At 44.9% G+C, this 27,147-nt stretch overlaps 1 protein-coding gene across 2 annotated transcripts in view; it reads right to left on the minus strand.

Moving 5' to 3' along the window:
* Window positions 1-27,147, minus strand: part of SND1 (staphylococcal nuclease and tudor domain containing 1) — a 420,353-nt gene that overhangs the window by 324,501 nt on the left and 68,705 nt on the right. The window contains exons 10-11 of one of the 2 annotated variants that reach the window (XM_032642817.1): window positions 23,532-23,645; window positions 10,035-10,091 (exon numbers count right to left, since the gene is read on the minus strand). In XM_032642817.1, coding sequence (XP_032498708.1) covers window positions 10,035-10,091; window positions 23,532-23,645 — 171 coding nt within the window. The remainder of the gene's footprint in view (window positions 1-10,034; window positions 10,092-23,531; window positions 23,646-27,147) is intronic. The other variant, XM_032642818.1, reaches the window with a different exon arrangement.

Below are 27,147 nucleotides of genomic sequence, written 5' to 3' on the forward strand. Positions count from 1 at the left end.
TACCACAGACTTAACTATGTCTACGGTGGAGCCACTCAATGTGCACAAGAAGATAAAAATCACTTAGGCAAATTTGTGGCAGCCCCTCGAAGGAGAACAGAAAGTGTGCAGTCATAACTTCAGATAGTCAAAGAGATGGAATCCAAACCCATTTATGCTTGTGCTAAAAAAGATGTCTCCCCCTGCATCATTACAAATCATCGATGGCATACTACAAAAGGCATAAGACATCGAAGATTCTGGTAACCAAAGCAGTAAAATTCTGAAACTAAGACATAGCGACATCCTTAAAGCTTCTACCGAAAGAAAAAAAAAAAAAAGCCTGAATCTACAGGACAAATTAAGTCCCTTGTTTCCATCTTTTTCCCAAATCTTCACACAGGTAAGTGCCTCTTCCCATGAGTATCCTTCCACTTCCCGAGGGTATTTAAAGGATTAACAGTAGTACTGTTCTATAATTTAAGGTTCTTGGACTTCATCTTCCTAAATATCAGTTTATGAATGTAATTGAAATTTTAAAAAGGAAACCCTGCTCAAGGACTACATAACCTGCAAGATACAGAGACAAGGCTTAGAGAAAAAAACAGTTGCACTTGTGGTCATCTTAGAATTTACTTGAAGCGGCCATCTTAGCATTCAGAGGGAGGTGTTCTGTTTTGTTTTAAATAAACAGGAGTCTTTATTTAATCTCTCCAAACTCTGCCTTTCTACTATCCATTTGGGGAATGAGCGCGTCATCATTTACATATTCACGTGGGAAACTGAGTGACCGTCAAAACGTTTCTTGGGCAGGATAGGCCAAGAGACAGACAAAAGTGCCCTATCAGGCAATAACATTTACTTCACATTCACTGTGTGTGCAACACCTCTACCTTGGTCGTGCAGGGGTGGCCAAGAGTAAAAACCAACTTACTTAGCAAATAAGCACTTCATCATTAAGTACCCTGATTTTAATATAACTTCAATACACAAAGGGAAGCAAACAGAACGTATAAGGTCACCAAAAAGAACAAAATGAATTAAAAGAACAGGGAGGAAATGGGAAAGAACAGGAGACTAAGTATATTTAGCACACCTTCAATATCTATTAATTATAAATATAGATCTTCCCTAAATCAGTGTTAACTGCAATGGGAATATTCATGATCACTTTGCTAAATAAACAGATGTTTGACTAAACTTACAACTTAATCACCATCATGAAAGATTATAATCTATCATCATTAAAAAACACCACATAAAACTTAATTCAAAAGGGCTTCTAGGGCAACTCTGAGTTCATTAGAACCAACATCATTACACATTTGAAAAATATTTGTATCTATGTGTAATTTACATGCCTGTTGATAAAAGACAGGTGTAAGGACTGGGAAATGAAATGGAACCTCAACAGCAGGTGAGACTGCTCCCACTCAAACCACCATGATTACCTTGGCCAATTTCAATAAGAGAACTACTCAAAATTACAACATGCTCAAGCTGTAATAGTCCAAGAATGACAGGCATACATGGTTAAAGTTTAAAAAGCAAAACGAAAGACACAACTTAAAAAAAAAGTCAGTACTACTTTCTTCCAAGAGCCGGAAACCATAAATAATCAGCTTCTTCCTGAGGACCAAGGTGACCATCTCAAGCTCACAATCAACACAAGAACCTTCAGACTTACTGAATCCATTCTCTTTAAACTGTGGCTCCAGTGCTTTTCTCACAAAAACAGCTTCCAGAAGGGACAGGTTATAAAGATGACAGTGAGGACAGAGGAGACAAGAGAAGGAGAGAGAGGGTGCTGACCTTTCAATGTAGAGCTACCAAAAGGCTGGGGGCTATTTTGCTAGAAAGTAAAAACATCACCTTTCTCCCTGGCATCGGCATTGGAGTAATGACAGCAAACGCTTGCTGACATTCAGCAAAATGACAAGGGCTGCCTGAGGAGTGGCCTTCACAAAATGTCTAGGTAAAAAGCAGAGCTTCAAGGGAAAACACCTTACAGACTAAGGTTCCTGGACCCTGCAAAAAGCACCTCTTCAAATGGAAGACATACAATGAATGACCAACACCTTGCAAGTTTGTGGGGCTTCCAACAGGCGTACAATTCAGTTCCTGCCCTAGCATTAAGCCCTGCACCAGTCATACATGTGTCTTCCTTTTCCCCAAGAGGAAAGTTTAATAGTTGTTTGATGAGACATTGGGTCCTGTAACACTGGATGTGACTGAAGGGTTTAAACAGAAAGCCCTGAAGCAAAAATAAAATGGGGGTGGGGTGACGTGTTACCTCCACAGCCCTGCCCAGTGACAGGTCTGTGTCTGGGTTTCTACCTCATGAGAGGTACAAGCAGGACCAGCACCAGAACCCAAGTGGAAAGAACAAGTCAAGCGTGATTTCTCTCTCCTTGGAGTCCCCACAGCACTTGGTTATACCCCTTCCGGCGCATAGCAGATGCTGCCTTGTTTAACGCGTGCTGGAGTTATTTCCACTACCAGACTGAATTTCTGACAGTGGAGGTTTTATCGTGTACCTTCGAAGCCCTCCTCATCCCCAACGCAATACATTGTTCAAAGTAAGGACTAAGTAACCACCTGAAAAACTGTACGGCTAGAAAATGACTAGTCACTGCGAACATCCCTATGGTGCAGGCTTTTCAGAGCACTTTCATACAAGCAGTAGTACATGGTACTTGCCACACTCCCCCGCCCCCCGCACACCTTCTGCTCTTTTAAGTATGACAAACAGGAGTTAACATGAACTTCTTACCACAGGGTTTTAAAATATATATATACTGCAACACAGATGAGTAGGGTTCAGTGGACCTGGAATAATAACTCTCTGAAGAAGTTCCTCCAGATACGTGTCTAGCCTCTTTGGAGTGAAATGCTGAGTTACTACCCTTAGTGACCCTCTGAGAGAGTGACAATTCCAGAAGCTCAAAGCTGCAGAAAATGACACTAAATCCGCCCTTTGGTGACACCACAGTGGAGAACGAGAAATACCCTTTAATTTGATGCAATTTAAACATCAGCCAGATACACATCTTGGAGGCACATGATGTCCTCTGGTCTCACGGGTTCCGCCTGGGATCAGTCCAGCTTTCACGCCCTTTTTCACACACTAACCCTAACATCACAACACCCTTTGTCTAAGGCTACCCACACTCAGCCATCAGCTGCCTATCAAGTAGATCTCTTCACCTAAGATTAGAAAGAATACCTTTCTGAGGTTCCTGCAAGACTTACCTTTAGGCTAAAGACAAGCTGGGTGGTGAGTCTTCCTGCTCATATGATCAGAAAGGCAATCTGGGAACCTGTCCAACCCCAAAGTGGTAGCATTCAAATTGAGAACAACTGAGAACAGGACAGGAAAGCCCAGCAATTTCAGGGTATTAGATTTAACAATAAGGAATCCCTTACCTGACTCTAGGGAAACACTGGGGAATTAATTACAAGGCTTTTAAAGATATCCAAACTCCCCCAAAAGAACACTAAATAAGTACACAGTGTTATCATTTATTAGGAGCAAAGTTCAAAAGAGAAATCTACTGTGTTCCATTCTAACAAGGCGGCCTTTTAAAGTCACCTGCAGAAGAGAAATATTAGGTGTCTCATAGGGGCCATAACAGATACACAGCTGAAGGCAATGTTAAAAAGTGAGGGAGGGGGGATAAGTGTTGGCCAAGAAGCACACGGGCAAGCAATAGGAAAAACCCGGAGGTTTGCAATCCAGTTTGAGAATTAGAATCACCTGTGGTACAAAGCCTGCTCCATTCCCGGAGATCGATTGCTCTGGTCGACTCCCGGCTGTTGCCGTTGTTAAGTCCCACAGGTAATTTTAAGGTAATGCTCTAACAAACAATGTTTAAGAAAAAGAACAAGCAAACAGAAGACAAAAGGAAAGGGGCATTTCAAGAAGCCATCTTGTAGAAGAGGAAACCAAAAAAAAGAAAAAAGAAAAAGAAATTGAGATAGTCTGGGACCTGGGACCCTCTGAGTGCTTGCACCTGGAAAAATGTCTCCTGAGCGACAGAATACAAACAAACTATAAGGGACTAAAAATAACTGTCCAGCATGGGCAGTTGGGGCAATTATGAACAATAAGATACAAAAAGGCCACCAACCAACCACCAAAGGTGCAAAAGCTCTTGATCCCCGCACGTAGCACCACAAAGGGGATGGACAACAGACCACCCAAGGGACTTGGGCCTCCTGCCCAAGCCACTGATCCCCCCCTACCCTCACCCCATTTAAGGGATGAGCTCACCCCCAGCCCACCTCGGGAAGCAAGCAAGGGTACCTGTTTCTTGTTCTGGCTCCCTCGGGCTGCAGCATGAGCCCCTATATCTGTCTGGCCTCTTAACGGCTTCTATTGACTAAACAGTCCAAGGACCCAGGTCAGTAACAAAATCATATTCAACAGTTTTAAAAGAGTCATTTTAATTTCTTGAGGAAGTTTGTTATACATAGGACAAGTCAATTCCGGGATGAAACACCCACTGAAGTATCTGAAACATTACGGGCATTCCTAAAAGAAAATTAAAGTTTCCCAGACAAATTTCATAAATCAGGTCATACTATAGCTTTTAAGGCAACTACTGGCCCAAATCACAAGACAGAAAAGTCAGACACTACTACTATTAGTGACTCTTGTGCTGACCCTAACGTACAGGGCGAGGATGGGGACATGGTGAGAGGGGGGTGGAGGGGTCCCTATGGCACCAAGCAACTTCGTGACGCCCACTGTGTCCTACAACTTAACTCTGACATGACCTGGAGGCAGTGTCAGATCCCACAGGCTAAGGGCGAAGTCCTCCAAGACTGCACCCTCACCTTTCAGATGCCAATCACAAGTCTAGGTTGTCACCTGTGCTTCTTACCGAACAGCTATGAACTGCAGGTTCCAACAACCTCCTCCTTGGGTTTGATTAATTTGCTGGAGCAGCTCACAGAACTCAGAAATATTTTACTCACTAGATTACCCGTTTATTTTAAAAGGATATAACTCAAGAACAGCCAGATGGAAGAGACGCACAGGGCAAGGTCTGGGGAAAGGGCACAGAGCGTCCATGTCCTCTCCAAGGGCGCACCACTCTCCCCCAATCTTCAGCGTTCACTGACCCAGAAGCTCTCCAAATCCAATCGTTAGGGTTTTTATGGAGGCCTCCTTAAATATGCACAGCTGATTAAATCATTGGACACCTGCGATTGGTTCAACCTCCAGCACAACCCTTCCCCTGAGGTCAGGGGGTGGGACTGAAATTCCAATCTTCCAGTCACAAGGTTGGTTCTCCCAGCAACCTGCCCCCATCCTCAGGTGAGCCCAGTTACCTTATTAACATAACAAAAGACACCTTTGTAGCGAAACAGGGCTGAAGACCAAAAGATATGTTTACTATAAACCACGATATCACAACTATAATTTTCTCTCCCTAACTATGAATTTCTCTCCCTACCTCCAGAGAAAACAGAATATGCAACAATGCTTTATAGGGAAAGAGCTTTCCAGAAGGGAAATATTTAAACTTTTAAGAAATGAGTGGCTATGACATCTTTATTATGGAATAACTGAAAATTCCCCAAAGCGTTAAAAGAATATAACTATTTCAAACACTTCTTAAGGCAAGCTTAACAAGATTTACACCTACAAGATTTTATTTGGGTTAGATGCCATCGCTTTTAATCTTAAGACCATACCCAGAACAATCCCACCAGATCCCCACAAATACCACAGCCACCCAGGAAACACCAACACAAAAAGGTTGTTCTCAACCATACCTGCACATCAGAAGCATTTGAAGAGCTCTGAGGGAGGGAAGGGGGGAAGAAAGCTATCTGGGACCCATACTTGGAAATTCTGATTCAGTAGACCTGGGGCACATAAGGTTTTTAAAAGATCCCTAGGTGATTCTGACGTGCAGTCAAGGGCTGAAAATCGCTGCATTAAAAACCTCGACACTTAACATTTCCACTCCGCATTGCTCTGCTGATTGAGCCATGTTGCTCCAGAGTCAGACCATAATCAGTTCTGTTCCATGACACACAGATGAGTTACTGTAATTCTTTAGGGCGATGATTTAGTGGAGTTGAGACATTGATGAGTTCATGGCTTTGTTTCTCATTAATCTTTTACTGTGTTCCAAGTCGTGTGTGCTTTTCTTTCCACAATTCCAAGTCAACACGTAAAAAATAAGTGTTTAAAAAAGTACCCAAGCTACCTTTTTTTTGTTAGCCTTCTGCATTCGAAAGATGCTTGATGAATAAAAGATACCCACCCCCAAACACAAAGGCATACCAAGCATGTGTCCATTACAAACAAATGTAGCCAGTTCCCTTAGAGCAGGAGAGACTGCAGAAACCTGTTTTGCCCTGCATCTTAACACCTGAGATCTGTGCTTGTAGGCAACAATAAGAATTTAATTATGGAGAGCAACCTGAACCAGAAGAGATGTGCCAGAAAGCTGTACCTGTGCTTTGGGCTGGCAAATAATGGGGGTTGCGGCGTTGGGGGCCGGCAGGGGGACCACATGTGGGAAGGCTGTCAAGCCCCACTCAGAGGCTCTCTTCTGACTAATCTTTTACCACCATGATTTTAGGACTTAGAACCCAAGATCTGTTATCCACTTCCAGAGCAACATCTCAGAGACCATGCTCATCAGTAATTACTCAAGCAGACGCAGGTGCTTAAGAATTTCCAGAGCACTTCGGCCAAGAAATCAACTGTAAAAGAAACCCTCAGACCTCAGAAAAGACAGGCTCACAGAGCAAGAAGTCCGGGTCCAATCTGCTATGTGGCATTTTCATTTCTACATCTCTTGCATAGTCGTTCTGGGGTCTGGGGGTCAGGATGCCGAGCCTTATCCACTAATCAGCTATATACCCTCAATGAGTTACTGGCCCTGGGAGGGGGCATTTTGGGTGGATTTATTATCACCCACCCAGGGCGAGGGACAGCTAGAGGCATCATTAAATCCGGAAGAGCTCAAAGCAGTCCCTTGAGGATGCAGGTCAGGGGCTGGCAGACGATTATTACCAAAGAAATCACGGTGGTTGTCTGCGCCTCGGAAAGCACCCAGCACTAGGGAGAAGCAAGTTATTAAAAAAGACAATAAAATAAATAAATCAGCCTTCTGGGTTCACATAAATATTTTGCTAATCAGTTAAAGGACAGTAAAGGGAATACAGAAAGAGTGCCTAACATTTAATGGGATTTGGGGAAAATATTACACCTTCCGAAAGTTACTCAAGTGCGACAGGGAGCCTGTGAGCTAAAATTACTTTTTCAAATGACCAATATACTAATTTCTTCTTCAGAACCACAGGGAGGGACCCACACAAATGACACAGTATCACAAAATAATCACCAGCCCTGCCTATTCTTTCCCTTCCTGAAATTGCAGCCACATTTCAGCACAAACCAACCACTTTCAGTTTCATCAGAATCAAACCAGAGGGAGCCGATGTCCCTGCAAGCTACACACCTATGCACAAATTAAAATCTCTCCACTTACACTTCCTGTGCACAGACACAACTAACCCTGGAAGTGTCCTTCCAAAGCCCTCTACTGGCTCTTACAGCTAGCTCTCCAGAGCCAGAGGGGAACAGGGAGAAAGTTTATCAAGTGGAGGCAGGAAGTGGGGTGGGGGGAGAGTCATACAGGACATCTGCTATAGGCAGACTGGTAACTCAGCTCTTATTCCTCCATCCTCCCCTGGTCTCCTGTGTTCCCTGGACCAGGATTTATCTGAAGAGATGGCCATCTCTAAAGGATGGAGAGGCACGAAGAAAAAAAAAAAAAAGTAAACAGATGCCAACACTTTAATCTGGGATCCTCTCACCTCTGCTGATGGAGTTCTCCCAGATAAGCAGCCGATGCTTAAAGAAACAGCTTTCAGTGTGACCACAACTGTACTGCCTGTGCCTGAGAGGACCCCCTAGGAGTAAACAGTGGGCCGGTCTTGAGCAGGGAACTGGGGGTGGGGGCAGTGCAGGTGGGGAGATGCTTGCCAACAGCAAGTACTGACTCTCAGAGAAAACACACACAAAAAATAAGCAAGAAGAGTGCAAAATTGTGCGTTTGAACAATTCAGAGGAACTCTTAGTGCCTTCTAATTATTCCACATAGATGTTAACCATATAAGGAGTTAAAGTAACTGCTGGGTTGGGGCATAATATGCTTTATGCTCCCAAGGCACCAAACCAGTTTCCGGCCAAGGAAAGAATGCAGTTCACCTGCTGAGGGGCAGGGCGCACACAGAGTGCACTGCACACCTGCGCCTGCATGTCAGTGGCTGCCTTTTTGCCTGAGCGTGTATTTGGGATGCTGACTGTCGCTTACCACCTCAGTGATTTGAGCCATAACTCTCTGCAAACACCACACCACTTCTTGAGATCAGACAAGACTGTTGCCAGTGCTTAGGTTTCAAAGAGAGACAGCAGAGCTGCAGAGAACCTGCATTTGTCTCCTTTCCTGGAGCCCTGAATGGGCAGCATCCTCCTCAGGGTGGCAGTGTTGGTAATATTGCTCCCAACTATGACAGTGATTTTAATATCTGCTGGCCACCAGTGCTGTTGTATTTTAGTTAGATATAGCTGCTTCCGACACACGTGCCTGGGGATAACAGTTTTTGTCAAAGCAGGCTGCAGTGTAATAGTCTGCAATGGAATTGTGCAGATACAGGAGCGCGCACGGTGGAAGGAAGTCACCGACAGAGCAGCGCGTGGGACGAAACAAATAATCACTGCCGGCCACACTCACAGAGCTGCCACGGGGGCCTCTGTGTTCCCATTAAAGTGTCTCACCATGTCCTAACCAGGGCAACAGAAGACAGCAGTGGTCCCCCGGAGAAGATCTACCATCTATTCCACACTTTATTTCAGAAGCAGCGAGTTCAGCTGTTGAGGGGGGCAGGGCAGGGAGCCATCCTGGCAACAAGACACAAAGGGCTTGGATTGCTGCCTGCTTCTAACACAAACAGGTAAGGAATTAGGTGATTAGAGAGCCTTCTGCCAGCAGGGCGAAATATCAGCCCCTCTGGGAATGCACGTCTGTGGTGGAAATTCCTTGCACTGTGTTACAGCACGACCTGCCCAAGAGCTACCTCAGCTCTGAATGGACTTTTTCCTACTTTCTACTTCAGGCAAACCTTCTCTTTTAAGAATGAGGATATAATAATTGTAAAGACAGAAACAATTTATCCACACAAAAATTGGTGGAAACTTGGTAAATTACAGGATGTCCACATTCTGTAAAACTGCACAGCCATTAAAAATCATGTTTTAGAAAATTATCTAAAGGCCAGGGGAAGTGCTCTGTTACAAAACATGAGCACAGAAGCAGCTAAGAAGGCCGTGAGATAGTAACAGTGTTGATGCTGCCTCTGGATTGGTGAGATATAATATTTTCTTTAAAAATTTTCCAAAATTTATGAAGTGAACATGTTTCATATATAAGAAGGGAAAAATGTCTATGGTAGAGAATGTATGTAAAGATGAAATCAGAAGCTTAAGCCATCTAATAGGGTTACTGTATGAAAATAATGAATGAAAACTAAACAAATAATAAAGTATCCAGGAGCAGGTGCTCAAGGGGCTCGGAAACCTGTACAAAGAGGACGAGTACTGAGACTCTACTAAAGAGAGAATCCAATCTCTTCATAGAGTTGGCCTGACTGTTCTAGACAGTGAAAGTACTGCCAGGAAAACTTCATATAGGAGACAAGACCATTAAGGAGACACAGTTCACCCACTTTTCTGATGTTAAACACCCATTGGAAATATAAATTTGGATCTCTCTTGATATCACCTATGTGCCTCCAAAATAGCTGCGGGAAATATTTTAATTTGTAAAATACATTGAAATAAGGAAGCAGAACCAGCTGCTGCTTCTGGTAGCTGGCAGAAATTCTGAAAAACAGGAGCTCAGAGAGAAGTCCACCCAGTGTAAGGGAGAGGGTCACCAACCTGCCCAGTCAACATCGAAGTCCAGAGGACACGTTTGGAGACAAGTAAAACAGATCTCAGTTAGAATCCTGGTTCCTGCACTTACCAGAGAAGGAGCCTTGAGCAAGTAACCGAATCTTCCCAAGCCTGTCTCCTCATCTCTCTGTAACAGAGACGGGGAGGGGGGAGCTAACACACGCGCTGGGCCACATGGGCATCCAGGGCACCTGAGCCTTCCTCAGTATCCAGCACCCCCTTTACTCCAATTCTGTAAACAATAAACAGACTTCCTCTACAAGAAAGAGAACACGTTGGCCCATTAGAACCTTCCAGTCTACTTGGCAGCTGGACTTCGTATCGTGAATGAATACATCCACAAACTGACTTTCAGATCACATCTTTGTGAGTTCATTTAGCATAAATCAATTATCTCAGCCAAACAGACTGCACTTCTCAGCCTGTGAAGCTCAGAGCTGAGCCCTGAAAAGAAGCCGGGCTGAGCAGAAGACCTTCTCTAAGACCTTAAAAAAAGAAGTGACCCTCCTCCTCGGTCTTAATAGAGTCCTCACCACCCAACACTAAACATGCGCGAGTACTTTTGTGCGCCTGTCACGATTCACAAGGCGCTTTAGGATCTTGCTATGCTGTGTCCTGCACCGTGACCAAGCTGTGTACGTGCCATAAAACACCTGCATTTTCTTGCATCCGTCTGAGTGCTGCCTGCACGTGCTGAAGGCAGGCACACTCCTCTTCCTGCACCCGTCTCTCTGCCTTGCAAATCCAGTGAATGTAAGCAAGTGCACGTGAGGTGTGACTCCAGCTCTAACAGCACCACCTCTAACCACTTCATGAATGTTTGCACTTTTTATCATGAAGTTCACCCAGAAACTGCTAACAGGCCCCACCTCAACTAAACAGCAGCTCAAACAGTATGTCATATACCCCAAGAAATTCCACTGCTCCCTAGAGAGCTCTGTCCTCCGAAGCAGACAAATTTCTTCAGGCGGAACTCTCATATCTCCTTTCACTGGGATCCTCAGGGGATGTTCTAAGCTGAGAAGGGATACGTCTGGTTTCACAGTTGGCTCTGAAACCTGGGGGGAGAAAAGCTCATCCAGGAAACAGCAGAGATGTTACTGCGTTTAAGTCCGGCTCCAGGAAGAAAAACGGTACCGTCAGAGACCAAAACCCTGGAAAAGTAAACCGCCACTTTGCCACTGCGAGGAGCAACAACCCAGAACACTAGTCTCAACAGAAACACCTGCAACTGTGAAAGACAAACACTCCAGGCTCCAACCGCAGAGGCTCGAACACAAGTAGCTTACAAACCACACCGTGGCCTAGCCTCTACTCTGGGGTTAATGCCTGGATTTCACGTGAGAACCAACAGGGTGCGTGCCTCTGCCTCTGCGCTGGGGCTTGGAGGGAGGGTGGGAGGAAGGGAAGCCAGGAAGAGAAGGGCCATGGCAGACCCCTATCCACACGGCAAGTTGACTGTTCGATTAAAAGATATGGCATCAACGGAGATCCACTTAATCTTTGTCCTCAGAGCAGTCCTGTGCAAACCCAGAAGGCCAGAGCTCATCTGTAGCAGATGAGAGGCGATAATGTTGGCAGCCATATTTGCGGTGAATCTAACAGTTAACAATCAAATGATTTGCCCTTGAGAACTTCCCATCGGGGGATACCTTAGAATGACACATATGAACATCATTTTCCTAGCAGGGAAGGGGGCAGAGGTGGAAGAAATGTACCAAGGTTAAACAGAAGCCAGAAAGAGCAGTGAGTCCCTACTCCCCAGCTTCTGAATTCCAAGTCACTTCAGCAACACCACCACGCTTTAAGGTATACAAGCATGGAGCGGTGGGGAGGAGTCAAAAACTGCTTCCTTAGGTTTTATACCCTCAAGTCTCCTGCCGCATTAAGCTCAGTTACCTCTACTACCACAGGGGGCTCTGCATCCCTGAATTAGCCATGGCAGGAGTTATAACTGAGCAGAAAAGACACAGTCAGTGTAGACTGAAGGTAACAGGACAAAAAGGGAAATGAAACTATCTCCTTAGGTCCTGGCTTCCTCTTATTAATCCTGACCACCACCAAAGACAAGGACCGCGCCAGAGAGAGAGAGAGGTCAAGATGGCAACGGAAGAAGGAATTAGAAAGCTGTTGGGAAAAGTATCTTGAAGCTACAATTGTCTAAGGCTTGCTTCCTCCCACAGGCACCATGGAGGTGAACCATACAGTCTCTAAAGAACTGGGAGTTTTGAAGCCTTCTACCACTAGTTTCAGACACCAAGGTTGAAACCTGACATCACAAATGCCATTCTCTCCTTGACCAAACACTATTCAGGTTCCCTTGAACTCTCTTCGCAACTAGACCCTGCCTTTTGGGCACTGTGTTCATTGCTGCATTGTCCATTTTAGTAAGAATCCAATTTTAGCCAGATTTCCCCACCTTTGATATCTGATCACACTGGATATCTGATTGGGCTTCTTATCCTCCGCCATCCCCAAACCCCACCTGCTCCTTAATTAGCAACTCCCACCCTCCTTGTGGTACCCAGAGCCCAATCACTCTCTTTCACGCAAAACCCCATTGCAGTGGTCCCTACACCTATCATAAGTGTGCTGAATCGAGTGTACCTTACTGTTCTTTAACAAGTGTCATGAAGAAGGAAAAACTCTGCCCCGCCACAAGCACCCTGCACAGCCTCATTTTAAAAAGCAAAGACTCGACTGCGATCAGTCAGCCACCTGCTTCAAATCAGTATCTATCAGCTATAGATTTAGAGACTTGACCAATAAAGACATAAATTATGTAAATTCTTGGAGCAGAGGGATATTGGCCTGGCTTCAACCACACCAATGTAGTTTTCTAGAATCTAAAATTACATTTAATAGGGCTTCCCTGGTGGTGCAGTGGTTGAGAGTCCACCTGCTCATGCAGGGGACACGGGCTCGTGCCCTGGTCCGGGAAGATCCCACATGCTGCGGAGTGGCTGGGCCCGTGAGCCATGGCCGCTGAGCCTGCGCGTCTGGAGCCTGTGCTCCGCAACGGGGGAGGCCACAACAGTGAGAGGCCTGCATACCGCGCGCAAAAAAAAAGATGATGCTCCTTCTGGCTGAACCAAAAGCAAGGCAGCTACAAGGAGACAGTGAACTTCAACTCTGCAGAGGTGGAATGAGGATTCATTTGCAGGCTCACGCAGCATCCAAAACGCAGCCCAGAGAATTTCAGAGCAACATTCAAGACGAGGGTAACACCGGGGGCAGTCAGGAGCTCCTCTGTAACGCATGAGAGCAGTAACAGGATGACCAAATTTCCTGTGCCTGGAGTGACGTCATCATTCAAATCAAAGCTTACAAATTTCCTCTCTGCGCTCTGGTAGGGAGGGTGGTAGGGGGAATGGGAGGCACCACAGCAGGGATAGGAGAGGTAACTGAAAGAACTCCAGGGACTTCCCTGGCAGTCCACCTCCCGATGCAAGGGTTGCGGGTTCGATACCTGGTTGGGGAGCTAAGACCCAACATGCCTCGGGGCCAAAAAACCAAAACCATAAAACAGAAGCAATATTCTAACAAATTCAATAAAGACTTTAAAAATGGTCCACATCCAGAAAAAAAGAGAAAAAATTTGTTTTTTTTGTTTTTTAAAAAAAGAAATCCAAAGGAAAACTAGAGTGGCAGGAGCACAAATCCATACTCTCACCATTCAGATAATTAAAGAAATACTTCCAAGTCAAAGCACAAAAGCAAACAAAAGAAAGGGCACCAGCTTGTATTAAAATTTTTGAGGACCCTGAGGTGGGGGAGATGATGTCGGGAGAGGGCAAGAGGGTAGAGACACAAAGAAACAGGCCACAAGTATCCAGAGTAGCCACTCGGGGATGGGCACAGGAGCAAGGAGAGAGCACGTTCCCACTTGAGCACATTCAATTATAGTTCAAGACAGAGATATTAAACACTATCAGCTTCTGCCCTGGGAATTCATTTCTTGAGGGATGATGAGGGTGAGAGATGAAAGGCTGTAGGATTTTATTGCCCTGAATTTTCAGTTTGTCAAGTCCCATTTACTACCGCAGGTACCTTAGGGCTAATCTGTATCTCTGGGGATGGAGACATCTCTCTCAAACAGAGCCCCAATGACTCTTCTCCCACTGTGGGATTTTATGGATATCTAATAATAACCAGGGGCCCAAATGGTGTTACAAGCAGAAGCCGCCTTACGGCTTCTCAACTGAGAAGCTTACATTTTCCGTAACACTGATATTACGGAGTCCATGCATCTCCAGAATAACTGTAACTTCTTGGTATGCAAACAGGACCGTCTAGACTGAGAGAACCATCACTCCTCCCAGAGAAGAGGGTTGGAAGGGGGTGAGGGAAGAAGAGGTGAAGCCAAAGAGCTTTAAGAGCGAGGAGGCAAGCGTCACAAAGGATCTTCGAAGGTGAGGCAGAAGCTGGCCAAGGGCAGGGAGGAACCCGGATGTTTTCCTGAAGAAAACACTGAGCTGGTGGTAGCTTAATACACACTGAAAGGAAGAGCAAAGGGCTGGGATAACTTTGCGCTTTATAAGAAATAAGAAATAAATAAAATAAGCTGCTTTGAGTGATGTCAAGTATCCCTCATCTTAAAGTACAAACTGGCCTAATAATCCTGGCTGTCCCAATGGCCAAAACCAGCAAGGGGAGCCGGCTGCCAGCCCTCCCATGCAGAACGCAGTGTGTGCACTCCCTCACAGCAGCTGCACTAACAGAGAAAGGGGAAAGGGGGGCCAATGAGACTAGTGTGGGTGGTACAGTCTGCACCCCCATCCGTAGGGACCTGCTCTAGCCAGAGCCTGAGGGAGCCAGCCTGGGCATGGGGCACACCAGCCACCCCTCCGCAGACACCCACCTACAGCTTCTGCAGGGCAGGCTTTCTAAAACAAGCCCCTCCAGCCAGATGAGCAGATGCTAAAGGCAGTTCTGTATGAAAGAATGCAGCTTTCTCTGAATTCCAGACCACCTTACAAAAGACAACAGTACATTAAAAAAAAAAAACCTCAAACCTTTCTACCAGCCTCCCTAGTACTGATGGGGAAAACATCCCAGGAAAGATAGAGCAGTAAACTTAGAAAATCAAGTGTCAGGTGTAGTCTGGCCATTCCGCACATTCCCAGATTATGAACAACGAGATGAGAGCCGATGAGAACGAAAGGAGACATTATACAACAAACACGTGAGTATCAACTATGGGCCGGGGAGTGAGCTGGCAACAAATCTGAAGAAATGTGAAATCTACTCACCCCAGAAAAATCATACAGAGTATGAAAGGGGGACGAGAGAAAAGGGCATTTTAAAGTAGAAACTAGAAACTACAGGAACTACAGGCGACCCTTACGTGGGTTATCCAGAATTGGCAGGACAGCAGAAGGAACCAGATTCTGGTACCGATGTCTGAACACAGAGACGCAGCAGACGCCCACATAAAGGGGAAGCTTCTGCTCAGCCTTACGAAGGGCCCAATACAGCGAGACAAGGATGAAGGAGATTATATCCACTGGCTTCTAGCAGAGAAGTAAGGAGCACAAAGTCTCCATGATGTCTTCACGGCTAAACCGAACAGAGCTCCTCCTGTGAAACAGCAACATGCCAAGGTGGCCACCAACACAACCCTGAACCACGCAGAGGCATCCGCAGCCGAAAACAGGCTCGGATCACATGAGACGGTGAGATGAAGGCCTAGAAAAATGTGAACAACTCACAAACTGGCCGAGGATTTCAAAGGCGGGCTGAAATGAAAAGTGACGTTAGAAATACGCCTAAGCAATAGGCCTGTGATTTGCAGGAGGAAAAAAAGCAGCCGTCTGCGTCCTTCAGCTTCCCCTTCTAGTCTCAGTTCTGAAAAGCCTTTTCCACAGCAGTGACATGACCTGATACTGCTTCATCCACAATCTATCACCCAGTCTAAAGTCTACCTTGTGACCACACCGTGCACAAACTGGTCAGAATTTGAGACTCGATTTCTAAGAGTATAAGCATCTTACTAATAAAAATAATTTCCCAGGTCCACAGCACCTGTAACATGTGAGGAACTGAAACGTTTGGGTTTTGAACTGAACAAAATTTTCCCAGTACAAAGCTAATCAGTCCACCAAGGAAAGAAACCTACAACCCTGGCCTGCAGAAGTGCAAGGCACTGGATGACTGCACTAAACTTGCCTTGCATATAAATGTTATGCAAAAAAAAAAAAAAAAGTAATTTATCTAAACACAGTGTAGGTAGCTCTGCAATCAGTATCTCATAAATAAAGAAAGAAAGATGAAAGGAAAGCTTCTCTAATGGATTTAAAATTTTTTTCCAAGCAAAGAAATAATCTGACAACCAACAAGGTCATCAAGAGTTTAAAAAAAAGATAGCCCTCAGGGGAAAAGGCGCACCTAAAAACTCCAATGAATCAAGACATCTGAACTGCTATCTATGAAAGAGGGATAATTTGGGAAAACCTGAATAAGAGTAGAGGTGTTAAAAGAAAGTCAGTTGGGGACCAACCTGCAGAAGCACTTAAAATCCTGAAATTAATCCCTCTGGTGGACTGAACCCAATCTGCCCCGGGCTACTGGAATACCACTATGAGGAAAAAAACCAGTGCCCAGGGAGAGGCAGGGCTCGTCACCCCAATGGCGGCAACTAGATTGAAACTAGGAGTGGGGAAGAGGAAGTACCTACAGAAAACCAAGCCATGTGTGACCTGACCATCAAAACAAGCAATCCAATTAGGAAGTAGGAAAAAACCCGACTGCAAAACCTCCCTCCTGGGGCCTTCGACACCAATACACTGGCTCAAGTTGCAATGGCTAGCAGAAGCAGTCACAGATATTAGCGATGGATTAGGAGCCCTAAAAATGATGTCGCTCAAAAATAATGTATGGATTAGGTCTTCAGCCTAAGCAGATAACGTCGATTTAAACATTTATTAAATGCCTACAGTAGTCACAGCACTCTGCAAGCTTCGGAAAAAGAGGGGAGAGAGGAAGCGGAGAAAAACATACCATTCCTGCCATCAGGGGAGTTTAGGCTTCACGGTGGAAAGCAGGCCTGGACATCAACAGACAGAACAGGATGATACAGAGAAGGAAAGGACTGGGTATGGAAATCCCTGGCCTAAAGAGGCTTTCGAGGACCAAGGCAAGAAAGAGGGTTACCTCAACATAGCAGCTATGTTAAATGGTCACAGGACAGTAACTATGATGGGGCTGTCAACTCTGGAAACAAAAGAAACTTACTGCAGCTCACAGGACTGAACAGAGACAAGAAATATGAACATAGCAGCACTGGGAAGATTTAGATAAATTGAAAATACAGAACTGGTAACAGTGATGATTAAATGAACGGAGAAGAAAGACAGAGAGCGATGGATTGAAAGACATAAATGCACATGGTTTGGGAAAGGCTTAACCAGCAAGACCCACTAGGAGACTGTTAAACTCCCACAAAAATTATTTGTAGGGGAGAGGCAAGATCACGGGAAAGGGGATGCATTAGCTAAAGGACACAAAAGAAAACATAATTTGTAATAGAGAGAAAAAAGTAAACCAAAGGGAAACAGATAGGCAATTGCTGCCTTCTCCAGGTTATAATTCACTTATAAAGAGCGGTGGAACATACATTTTAGGAAACTGGATCCACCCAGATATGAAATGTCTTGACTCTGGTGACCACTCCAGCTGAACAACAGGTATTAATCTTTAAAAAATGACTGGATATATACATCCTGGAATCTTAAACAGATGAGCTAAGACCAAGCCATCGTCTCCTAAAGGTAATTTTTTCAGTCCTCTAAGAAAGAAGTTTCAAGTGTTCTCCAAAATGCCCAGATCAAACAAATCTGAAGCCGGTACAGAATGCCCCTGCTGGCGCTCTGACATATTCTATGTCCTTTGATCACATTGCTGCAAGTCCCCACATCTCTCCATTGGAAACCGGTGAAATGCTATATCCACTTCAGAGAGCTTCTGCTTTTCTCCAAGGTCCGCAATGCCAGGCTGGAGTCCCTCTGTAATCTGCTATTTGCCTTACACTTCCCAGTCACACATGCAAGATCACAGTCAGTGGGTTTACTGGTTTGCCCCTGCTACACTTAGGGACTGCAGCCCCAGAGCTTCCTGTTGGTATGCATCTCAGCTGGCAGCATCGTCTGCTCTAGGGTCCAGAGGGACCACTCATCGTGCTTTCAGAAATCTAACCTGGAGGAAACAGGTTGAGAACCACCTTCAATCGTGTCAAAATGGCAAAGCACCCCTGGGGTCCTGCACAACAAATGGTGATATTAGCACCTGAAACCACCCTGCCTCTGAGAAAAAACCCTTAAGCATTGCGAGGTATCACTAATAATGTGCCTACCTGCGGCTCCGTCTCCCATCACCTGCCTAAAGAGGAGACCCAGTGGGCTCAGGCCTGGGAAACAAACCCCTCAAACAGGCAGCGAGGACTCTGGGAGATTAGGCAGACTGCAGCTTTAACAAAACTGATCCTGCAGTGCCCAGGTCTGAATATTTAGAGGCCGTGCTGTGAAAGAACATTTATATGGTGGGTGAGTAAGTTCACAGGGAGGAGGCTGAAAGACAGGGTGATGGAAACCAATACAAGTTGAAAGCATGAAACCACAGATGAGAGATGAGGGGAAGGGTTTCCACACTTCCCGGGGGTGGTGTGTGTGTGCGCGTGCGTGCGCGCACGTGCTGTCTTTGCCTACTACAATAGCACCGCAAGATCGGACTTCATGGGGAAATAAGTCAGCCCCTTCATCAAATGCCCAGGGGTTGTATTTCCTTTGTCATTAACACTCCAAGTGTAACACAAAGCCCGCAGCGGCCCTGGGCAATAGAGCACTAGGTTTTCCAGTTTCAGATCAAAGCCAAAAGCTCTCTAGGAAGTCCTGAGATGCACAATGTGTTATGTCCTTTAAGGCAGCAGCTCAGAAAACTCATAGCCTTTCTCCAAGATTTAGCACTTGTATCTTTGTGGCAAACAACTGGATAACACACACTACACCTTTAGAGAAACCCTGATACATGTTCGGGTCACAGGAGCGCCACATAGCAGTGTCCAAAATGGATCTCAGCCTGAAGGAGCTACATCTCCAAAGAGATGACGCTGGATTCGCCCTAATAATCCAAAAGCTTGGTGCCACAGAAACAGAATCAACAGCATCAGACATCCAACTGTACTCCTTCTGAGGGAAATACTACACACTCTAGCTTTTAACTCAGTCACATGTTCCAGCAACAAATCAGGCTCTAACCAAAATCTGGGAGCCGTCGCTAACCCATGAATTTCCGGGTGCTACTGGAAAAGAGCTGCCTAGAATGCAAACAGTTCCTTTGATCGTGCAGTTTTGTCCAGAGCCCTTCCTCTGGCTACAATTAGAAAGTAACCAAAAGGGGGGAATGGAAGTACACCGTTAGCCTTGGGCAAAACCTCCTTGCCTTCATGTATAATTTAATAGAATGAATTTGTCTCTGTATTTAAAAAAAGGAAAATCCAATTTGCCCTACTATCCCCACAATATACAAAGGTGTCTCAGAAGATCTGTATTTGCTGATGTCACGTTAATTTTTAGGGTAGGGGGAAGATAAACATTAAAAGAGCCTCCCCGTTCTTACCTGAAGGGCAAGACCCACTGAGTCATCATCTGGGAGCTTGTAGGGAGGCCCACCCACAGCAGGAGTCTCTGCACACCACCTGCCTGCCCCTGAGGAAGCTCATGCAAAGACTCTCCCTCTTCATCTCCTCCTCCAGTTCCTTAATCTGCACCTTATCCCACTCTGTTCTTTTGTGTAGAATGAGCTCCAATACCATAAGCTGCCAAGTTACTTTCTCTCCATTTCAAAGCCACTGACACCCCCTCCCCCAAAATGTCCCCAAATTCGAGAGAAGGCAATCTCCTGAGGGTTTCATTCAGCACCCTCCACGGTCCCTCCGTCATCTCCAAACAACTGTCAAGCATCCTTTGTTTCTGTGAGTACGAGACCATTGCCCAATTCCCAAAACATACCCTCGACATCTTCTTTGGAGAGTCCATCAGCCCTGTTCTAACTAGGACAGCCGCATCGCCTTGTATACATTGTGCCGTGCACGAGGGCACCTGGCCAAGTGGACCGAGGGAGAGTGGGAGCTGAAATTCAGCCTCCACTCTACTTGCCAAGCCATGTGCCCTGACATGAGGCTGCCTGAAGGAAGGGGCACCCTTGTCTAACCTGCACAAGGGTGCAATGTGGCCTAACAGAGTTCCCGACATCCAAGCCTTGAGTACTTGACTGGACTCCCCTTGTAGTATAGGAACTGCTGGTATACAGTAAAGAACACTAGGGAAACCAAAGACTCCAAGGGGACTCCTGCTTGCCTAGTCATTACACACATATAGTTACAGCCTCACTGGGATCTCTGGGTGATTTCTATTCCTACACCCATACTGTAAATCTCTTTAAGATAAGCAGAGAGCAGAATCTCCACTCATTGTGAGGGTTCCAGGGAGAATTCTTCAAGTAGAAAGACTCCTCCAGGGTGAGAGGCTACTGGAGCCACATCCACAGCCTCTCCTTCCTCATACCTTTCACCCCCAGATGAGCTTTACCAAAAACAAAACCAGAACCCCTCGCTACAGATCAGTTTTCATCTAGCATGATCTTCTTTTATAGACGCAAAGTACTTTCATGTTTTATAAATGAAAGCCACCAACACAAGCACACTCAAACCCAAAAGGTGCCATCCCTTAAAATCGTTCAAGACAAAAGCCTACAAGGCATGGCAGACATGTCTTCAACACGTGGCCTCTGCCTAACTCCCAAACTCATTTCTTACTAACCCCTGGCATTAAGTATCCTCTATTCCAGTCATACAATATTACTCACAGTTCATCACATGCCCCACATTCTCTCTCTTTTCATGAGTATCCGGGAATATTCACAGGACATGCATGATCTGGCCCTGCCCATATTTTGGACCACACAGGCATCACACCACTCAAGCACCATCCACAGAGGCCATCCATTCCCTATTCCCAAACTCACCCGGTTCTTGTCATTGCTGCTGTCTCGGTCAGAAATTGTCTTCTCCTCACTTTTTACCTAGCTAACTCCTAATCAGCCTTCAGGCCTTAAAAGTCACTTCCTCAAAGAAGCCTTCCCAGATTATGCGTTCTTATAAACGCTAACCTTTCCTTTCATAACACAAGACATAAACGTGATTACTTGCGAATTTCCCCTACTAGATTTTAAAGTTCCATAAGAGTAGTTCCATGAGGGTTTATTCCCCACTGCAATCCCAGCGTAGCATCTGGTACAAAGTGGGTACCTAGTAAGTATTCATCAATGACAATGAACCTATTCATTTGAATTCCTAAACCTGTGCTGTCCATTACAGTAGCCACTACGCACCTGTGGCTACTGAGCCCTAGAAATATGCTAGGATGAACTGAGATCCGAGTATAAAATATACATCAGATTTCCAAGACACAGTAAAAATAAAAGTAAAATATCTCATGAATTTTTTACATTCATTAAATGTTGAAATGATACAGTTTTGGATATAGTAAGTCAAATAAACTGCATTAAAATTAATGTTCTTTAAAACATAGCTATTAGACAATTTTAAATAACACACAGAGCTCACATTTGGGGCTTGCATTTGGGGCTTGCATTATGGGACAGTGCTGGTCTAGAGTGCCCTTTCTCTCATCTGCTCACTTCTTGTCTGCGGGCACTCAAGAGGTATACGAGCTGCTCCTGGGAAGACTTCCCAAGCACCCACCACAACAGGGCTCTTCACAGCACCCACCACCACTGTACTCAAAGTGTATTATATTAATTTCTTATGTGACCCTCATTAAAATCTTCCAAAGGAATTTAATGAACAAATAAGGGAAATCATTCTTCATTTCACTCAAAAGCCATATGTTGACTCTTAGAGCTGAGACTCACTGAGAACTTTCTTAAAATGGAGTAAGATCTCAGGAGTGAACAGAAGTCTAACAAATAAGAGATAACCTACCTTGGTAAAGAAGAAGAAATTCTATAAACGTGATCCTGCCTAAACTGGGAGATGTATTCCAACAACTTTTGTCATCCGCTAGGCTAAGGGAAATCCATCCATTACCCCCTGAGGAGTTCCAAAGGATCCAAGAAAAACGAAAACTTCTCAGTGGTAGTTTAGTTCTTACTCCAGAAAACTTGCTATCGTCAGACCTAAGCTATAACTCCCCCACGCCCCTAAAAACTGCTTAAAATTCAGCTACTGAGTCTCCTTAATTCCAACTGCATGGCACAGATGCAGAACTGTGGACTACTCCCAGCGCTGACAAAACTGGACATGTGTATTTACTCTGTGCAATGAGGCAGAGCTACAGTTACCGAGAGAACCTTATTTTGGCATTTCTAGGCTTTCGTGCATTTACATTCTCAACCTTACCACAATCCTGCTTGCTGCATTAAATTGCCTCCTCTGTGGGAAAGAAAAGGCTGGGGGGTTGGGGGTCGAGATGAACTGATTGGCCAGACATTCAAAGAACCCATCTTGTATGGGTTTCTTACGCATGATCTGACTCAAAAGACAATCACAATATTTTCATTTGACTCTTATGGGCTGTCTCTAAACTCTCACACAAATGAAAACAGGGCCTGAATTTCAACTCATGAATGCACCAAGACGTGCAAAACATCAGAAAAGCAAATTTCAAGTCTCTAGAACTACAAAAGGGATACATTAAAAAGCCACACAGCACTAACTTCAACCACACTGTTCAATTTGCCTGTGGCACCGGCTCTCACTGAGGACCCAGTTCTATAACCAATCGACACAGTTACACACTTTAGTTATCAGAAGGCAAAAACAGGGGCTAAAAAGATGTCTGTAAAAACAAGACAGCCAGACAAACAAAGAAGTTCAACCACAATCCCTTTCCCCAACCTCTTATAACATAACAATGGAAAGAAAATGACCACAGAATTTGAAACAAAACTGCCTGCAGTTTTCAGCCTAAACATAATTTCTCAAAGTTGACATACCAAAATCATACACATTGGCTAGGCAAGCACCCTTGCTGCCAAAAGATCCAACAAACAGCAAGAAACAGTACAGCTAATAATTCTAGTTACCACTTGGAAAAGATGAGTAGGTGGCCCCAGATAATATATATACCAAGATTCATTTCTTCCTAGAGCAAAAACGTACAGATCAAATCAAAATGACCAGCAGAACAAGCCTTACTATCATGCAAGTGAGACATAGATCTTTTCTTCCCCTTATCTTCAGATAATAAGATCTCGTTAATAAACAAGACTCATTTACCACCTAACATATACCAACCTTAACTCCTCTCAAGCCCCTTAGGGAGGAATGCCAACAGGGCCCATCGAAAATGAAGGAGAGTAGTGAGTGTGGTTCAGGAGACATTGAGACCTGCCCAATAGCAGCTAGGCTGCAAATGCTAGGAAATAATACTTTGGCGATTTACACTACTTGTCCGTTAGCATTCTCCCACACATGGACCACATCTAACTAATTCTCCACCTCCTCCCCTTTGGTTTTGGAAAAGAGGCTCTGCTGCTTTTCTCATCTCACCTGTGTATTCTCCCCCTCCAGCCTCGGTGGTCGGATGCTGGACAAGTGGATGGTCTTGTAGTCCCCAGAGTTCAGCTTCACAACAATGGCATCGGCATTCAGCACCTGCATCACCTGTGGGCGAGAAGGCAAAAATGCTTAAATGTTGCCTTGATAGCCCAAATCTCATAGCACACATGCTAAGGAGCAAGGCACACCCAGTTACAGGAAGAAGGATGAGATCAAGAGCCATTTGGGGTAGATCCAATATCTTTCTTTATGGTACAACAATGTTGAAGAAAACTATCCTATAATTATCAGCCCCCAAAGAGATGGTGATTTCTCATCGAGGCAGGATCTGTGTCATTCATAAAGACAGCAAGCTTTTTTTAAATCTTTTGCCCTGACCAAGATTTGTGGTTAACTACAAAGCTTACGAACTGGAAATCCAGTCTCTATGTGCTATTGAAGATTTTCCTTGAAACAGGTTCTAAGCTACAATCAAAATGCCTATCACAACATGATTCTAGGAAAAGAGGCAAGGGCTGGATTAGAAGAAGGTAGCAGCACTAGATGAGAAAGAACCAAAATAGGACGCCCCAATGCAGAGCAGAAAAATCAAAGGCAAGTGAAGGGCAAAAAGAATTGTCATCTCAGCGTGCGAAAGGAGATGCTCAGCTGTTAATCTCACCAGCAGAAACATTAAATTGCTAAGATATTACTTCAACTACTCTGAAAGCCTCCTTTTCAGAGCACTACTATGGGCATCTCTGTTTTGGAACCCAAAGTCAGTAACACTGGACCCCACTCTCAGCCAATGATTAACTCCCAATCTGGGGTAGTTTACGAGGATATCTATTCAAGGGCAAAAGCACAAATATTCCTCTGTGGAGGTTATTAGAACACTCCACCAATGTGTAGAGAATAAAATTCCATTGAAACCAGACTAGGACCACATCAGGGTTGTAACTAGACCTCATAATTCAGCCAGCAGTCTACAATTCACCCCATTATATTCAGAACCTGTTGTTACAAGGCTGTTTGGATTTTTTTGCAAGTAACACTTTGCTATGAGGTAGCTATAGACTACAAAACACAGTCACTGTATACAGAACCAAAACTAACCCTCCTAGGCTTCAATCAGACCCCAACAGGAGCAAACAGGTAGCTGAACAAACTACTGGGGTCAGCTGCACCGTGAGTGTAGACTTGCAAAATTCCCTTCCTCTTTTTATATGTGAAACAAAAGGAGCCAGCCTCTCCTTTGCTGTGGTGGGTATCACACTGGTAAGTATCCTAAAAGAGCCTTCACTAACTATTCCCTGGAAGGCTCACAACCTTTTACAACAGAATATACCCATTTATTTGCAGACTCCTGCAAAAGTGGCTAGTCTCTACCTTTTCCAGAGAACCAGCCAACCACACACAAAAGAAGAGTAAAGAGTAATTTAAGGGACAATCTGAAGAAGGAGCAAAAAGCAAAACCAAGTGAGAAATTTTACATGACAGGAAATAGCAGGAGGAAAGCGCCATCAAACAGAATGAATGAAGAAAAAAGAAAGATGACAGCTGGAATCAAGCTATAAGTCCATGGATGGCTGACTACCACTCGTGGATGGGAAGACATCCTGGGGTTTTAACACGGTAAGTAATGGAAGCAGTGTAGAGAAAAACAGGCCAGGGCCAAAAGAGCAGTAAAGAGTCTGAGAAAGAGCCGTGTAGATTAGGAGAGGGGGTAATTATTTTTAATTTTCAACTATGTGTAAGATTAACTTGCAAATCTGAATGCGGGAAAAAAAAACAGGCTCAAATAACCACAGCCATTCTGCTATAACCTTTTTCATAGATCTGAGAGTCACATAAAGGCTAATGCTAAAACTCAGACAGCCAGAATCCAAAACTCATCTGACCAGAAAACCTTAGTGAAGTCCAAGGATAATCAAAAGCATGATGTGTGGTCACAAGAGGGCCAAGTCAAGGTCAGGAATGATCACCTAGGTATGAGTGGTGCCAAAGTGTATAGGACCCTCCAAATCAAAGAGCCCCTTACACCAGGCCCAATCATTTTAAGTGTAGATCTTAAAAACAGCCAAGAAAGTATAACCGAGAACACAGACTCAGTAACTGCAAAAAATAGAGTACATCTTGTTCTCATTATCACCTAGACACATTAATGCCAAGTAAAAATGCCCATCATAATGGAATCTCCCTCTCACTCCCTAAAGACAGCAGCAGTGGCCTGGCCAACTGACCAAAAGAAAAAGACTTCAGCTAATGCTCTCCCTATGCTTCAAAATCCCACATTTGTATGACATGGATTACAGCACATGGGGGTAGGGGAGGGGGCCACGAGGTATCCATGCTGTGTGCTATACTGCTATCCCACCTTCAAACCAAAAATTCCACAAAGCCATACCAAGCAAAACAGCTCGTACAGCAAATCAATACTGCTCCTCCCTCAAAAATACAGGACCACTGCCCAACAGATACAGTAATCAGCAGGCACCTCAAGTGCACGCACATCACAGTATTTCCTAAATCTCAATGATGGACCGAGCTACACATTCCTCTCACTGCAAAACTAACTCCTATTAAATCGTCAATTGCCAAAAACATAGGGAAGCTTCCTGTAATCAAGACATGAGAAATATCTAGACATTCTCTACTCCCTAGTCATGCTCGGAGAGAAATACAACCAGGGAAAGTGTCACAGTGCTCGCACCTTCACCCCCTGATTACAGAATGCGAAGATCTAAGCATACCCCGGTGACAAGTTACTGGGATTCGTCACCCCTTATGATGTGTTAGCAGCCGCGGCAGCAGCAAACGGCTTCTTGGAGCTGTAAATTTCAGGCCTCAGCAGCAGACTCTGCTCGGCATCTCCCTGATTAGCAACCTCCTCTTCAGGAACTGTACACTGACGCTGCCAGCTAAACGAGGTCTGCCCTTCTGAAGGGGTGTGAGCGTGCGTGTCTGTGTGTGTGTGTGTGTGTGTGTGTGTGTGTGTGGTTTATGGTGTTTTATTCCTCTGTAAGTTGTGTCATTACTGTCCGGAGAACAAGCAGCTCCTGGGCAGAGACATGGAAGAAACAATAAAATAGTAGTTACAGTCACACGCTGTTCAATAAGTAAAATGCAGAGCGGATTACTACCCAAAGCCTGCTCGTCAGCACCATCACAGACCACATTTATAACAGTAATATTTCTGACGGTGCTTTTCATCAGGACATTCTGAAGTATGCCCACATCATCGCTTACTTTCTCCACAAGCTACTGATCCCTAGTCAAAACACACACACACACACACACACACACACACACACACACACACCCTACCCTACCACACGCTCCAAGAGCAGAATCAACACAGAAAAAAAGGTCACTGGCTGGACTTGAGATATATGCCCTAAATCCAATTCCCTCCCCATTTCTTAGACCTCAACTGTAAAAGGAAAAATGAATGGCTTGATGACACACGCAGACTAAGGGCTGCCAAAAGTCAGGAGAATGGCAGCGTGCTGCCAGGGGCAAGGGACGTCCATCCCTCACCCTGGCCTCCTGCCACGCTCCCCATCTGCGGAGCCCATCCACAGTGCTGCGCTCTGGATGCAAAGGGCTGCTGCTGCTCAGCTTGTAA

This window comes from Phocoena sinus, chromosome 9, assembly GCF_008692025.1.
Source record: "Phocoena sinus isolate mPhoSin1 chromosome 9, mPhoSin1.pri, whole genome shotgun sequence".
Classification (NCBI taxonomy): domain Eukaryota; kingdom Metazoa; phylum Chordata; class Mammalia; order Artiodactyla; family Phocoenidae; genus Phocoena; species Phocoena sinus.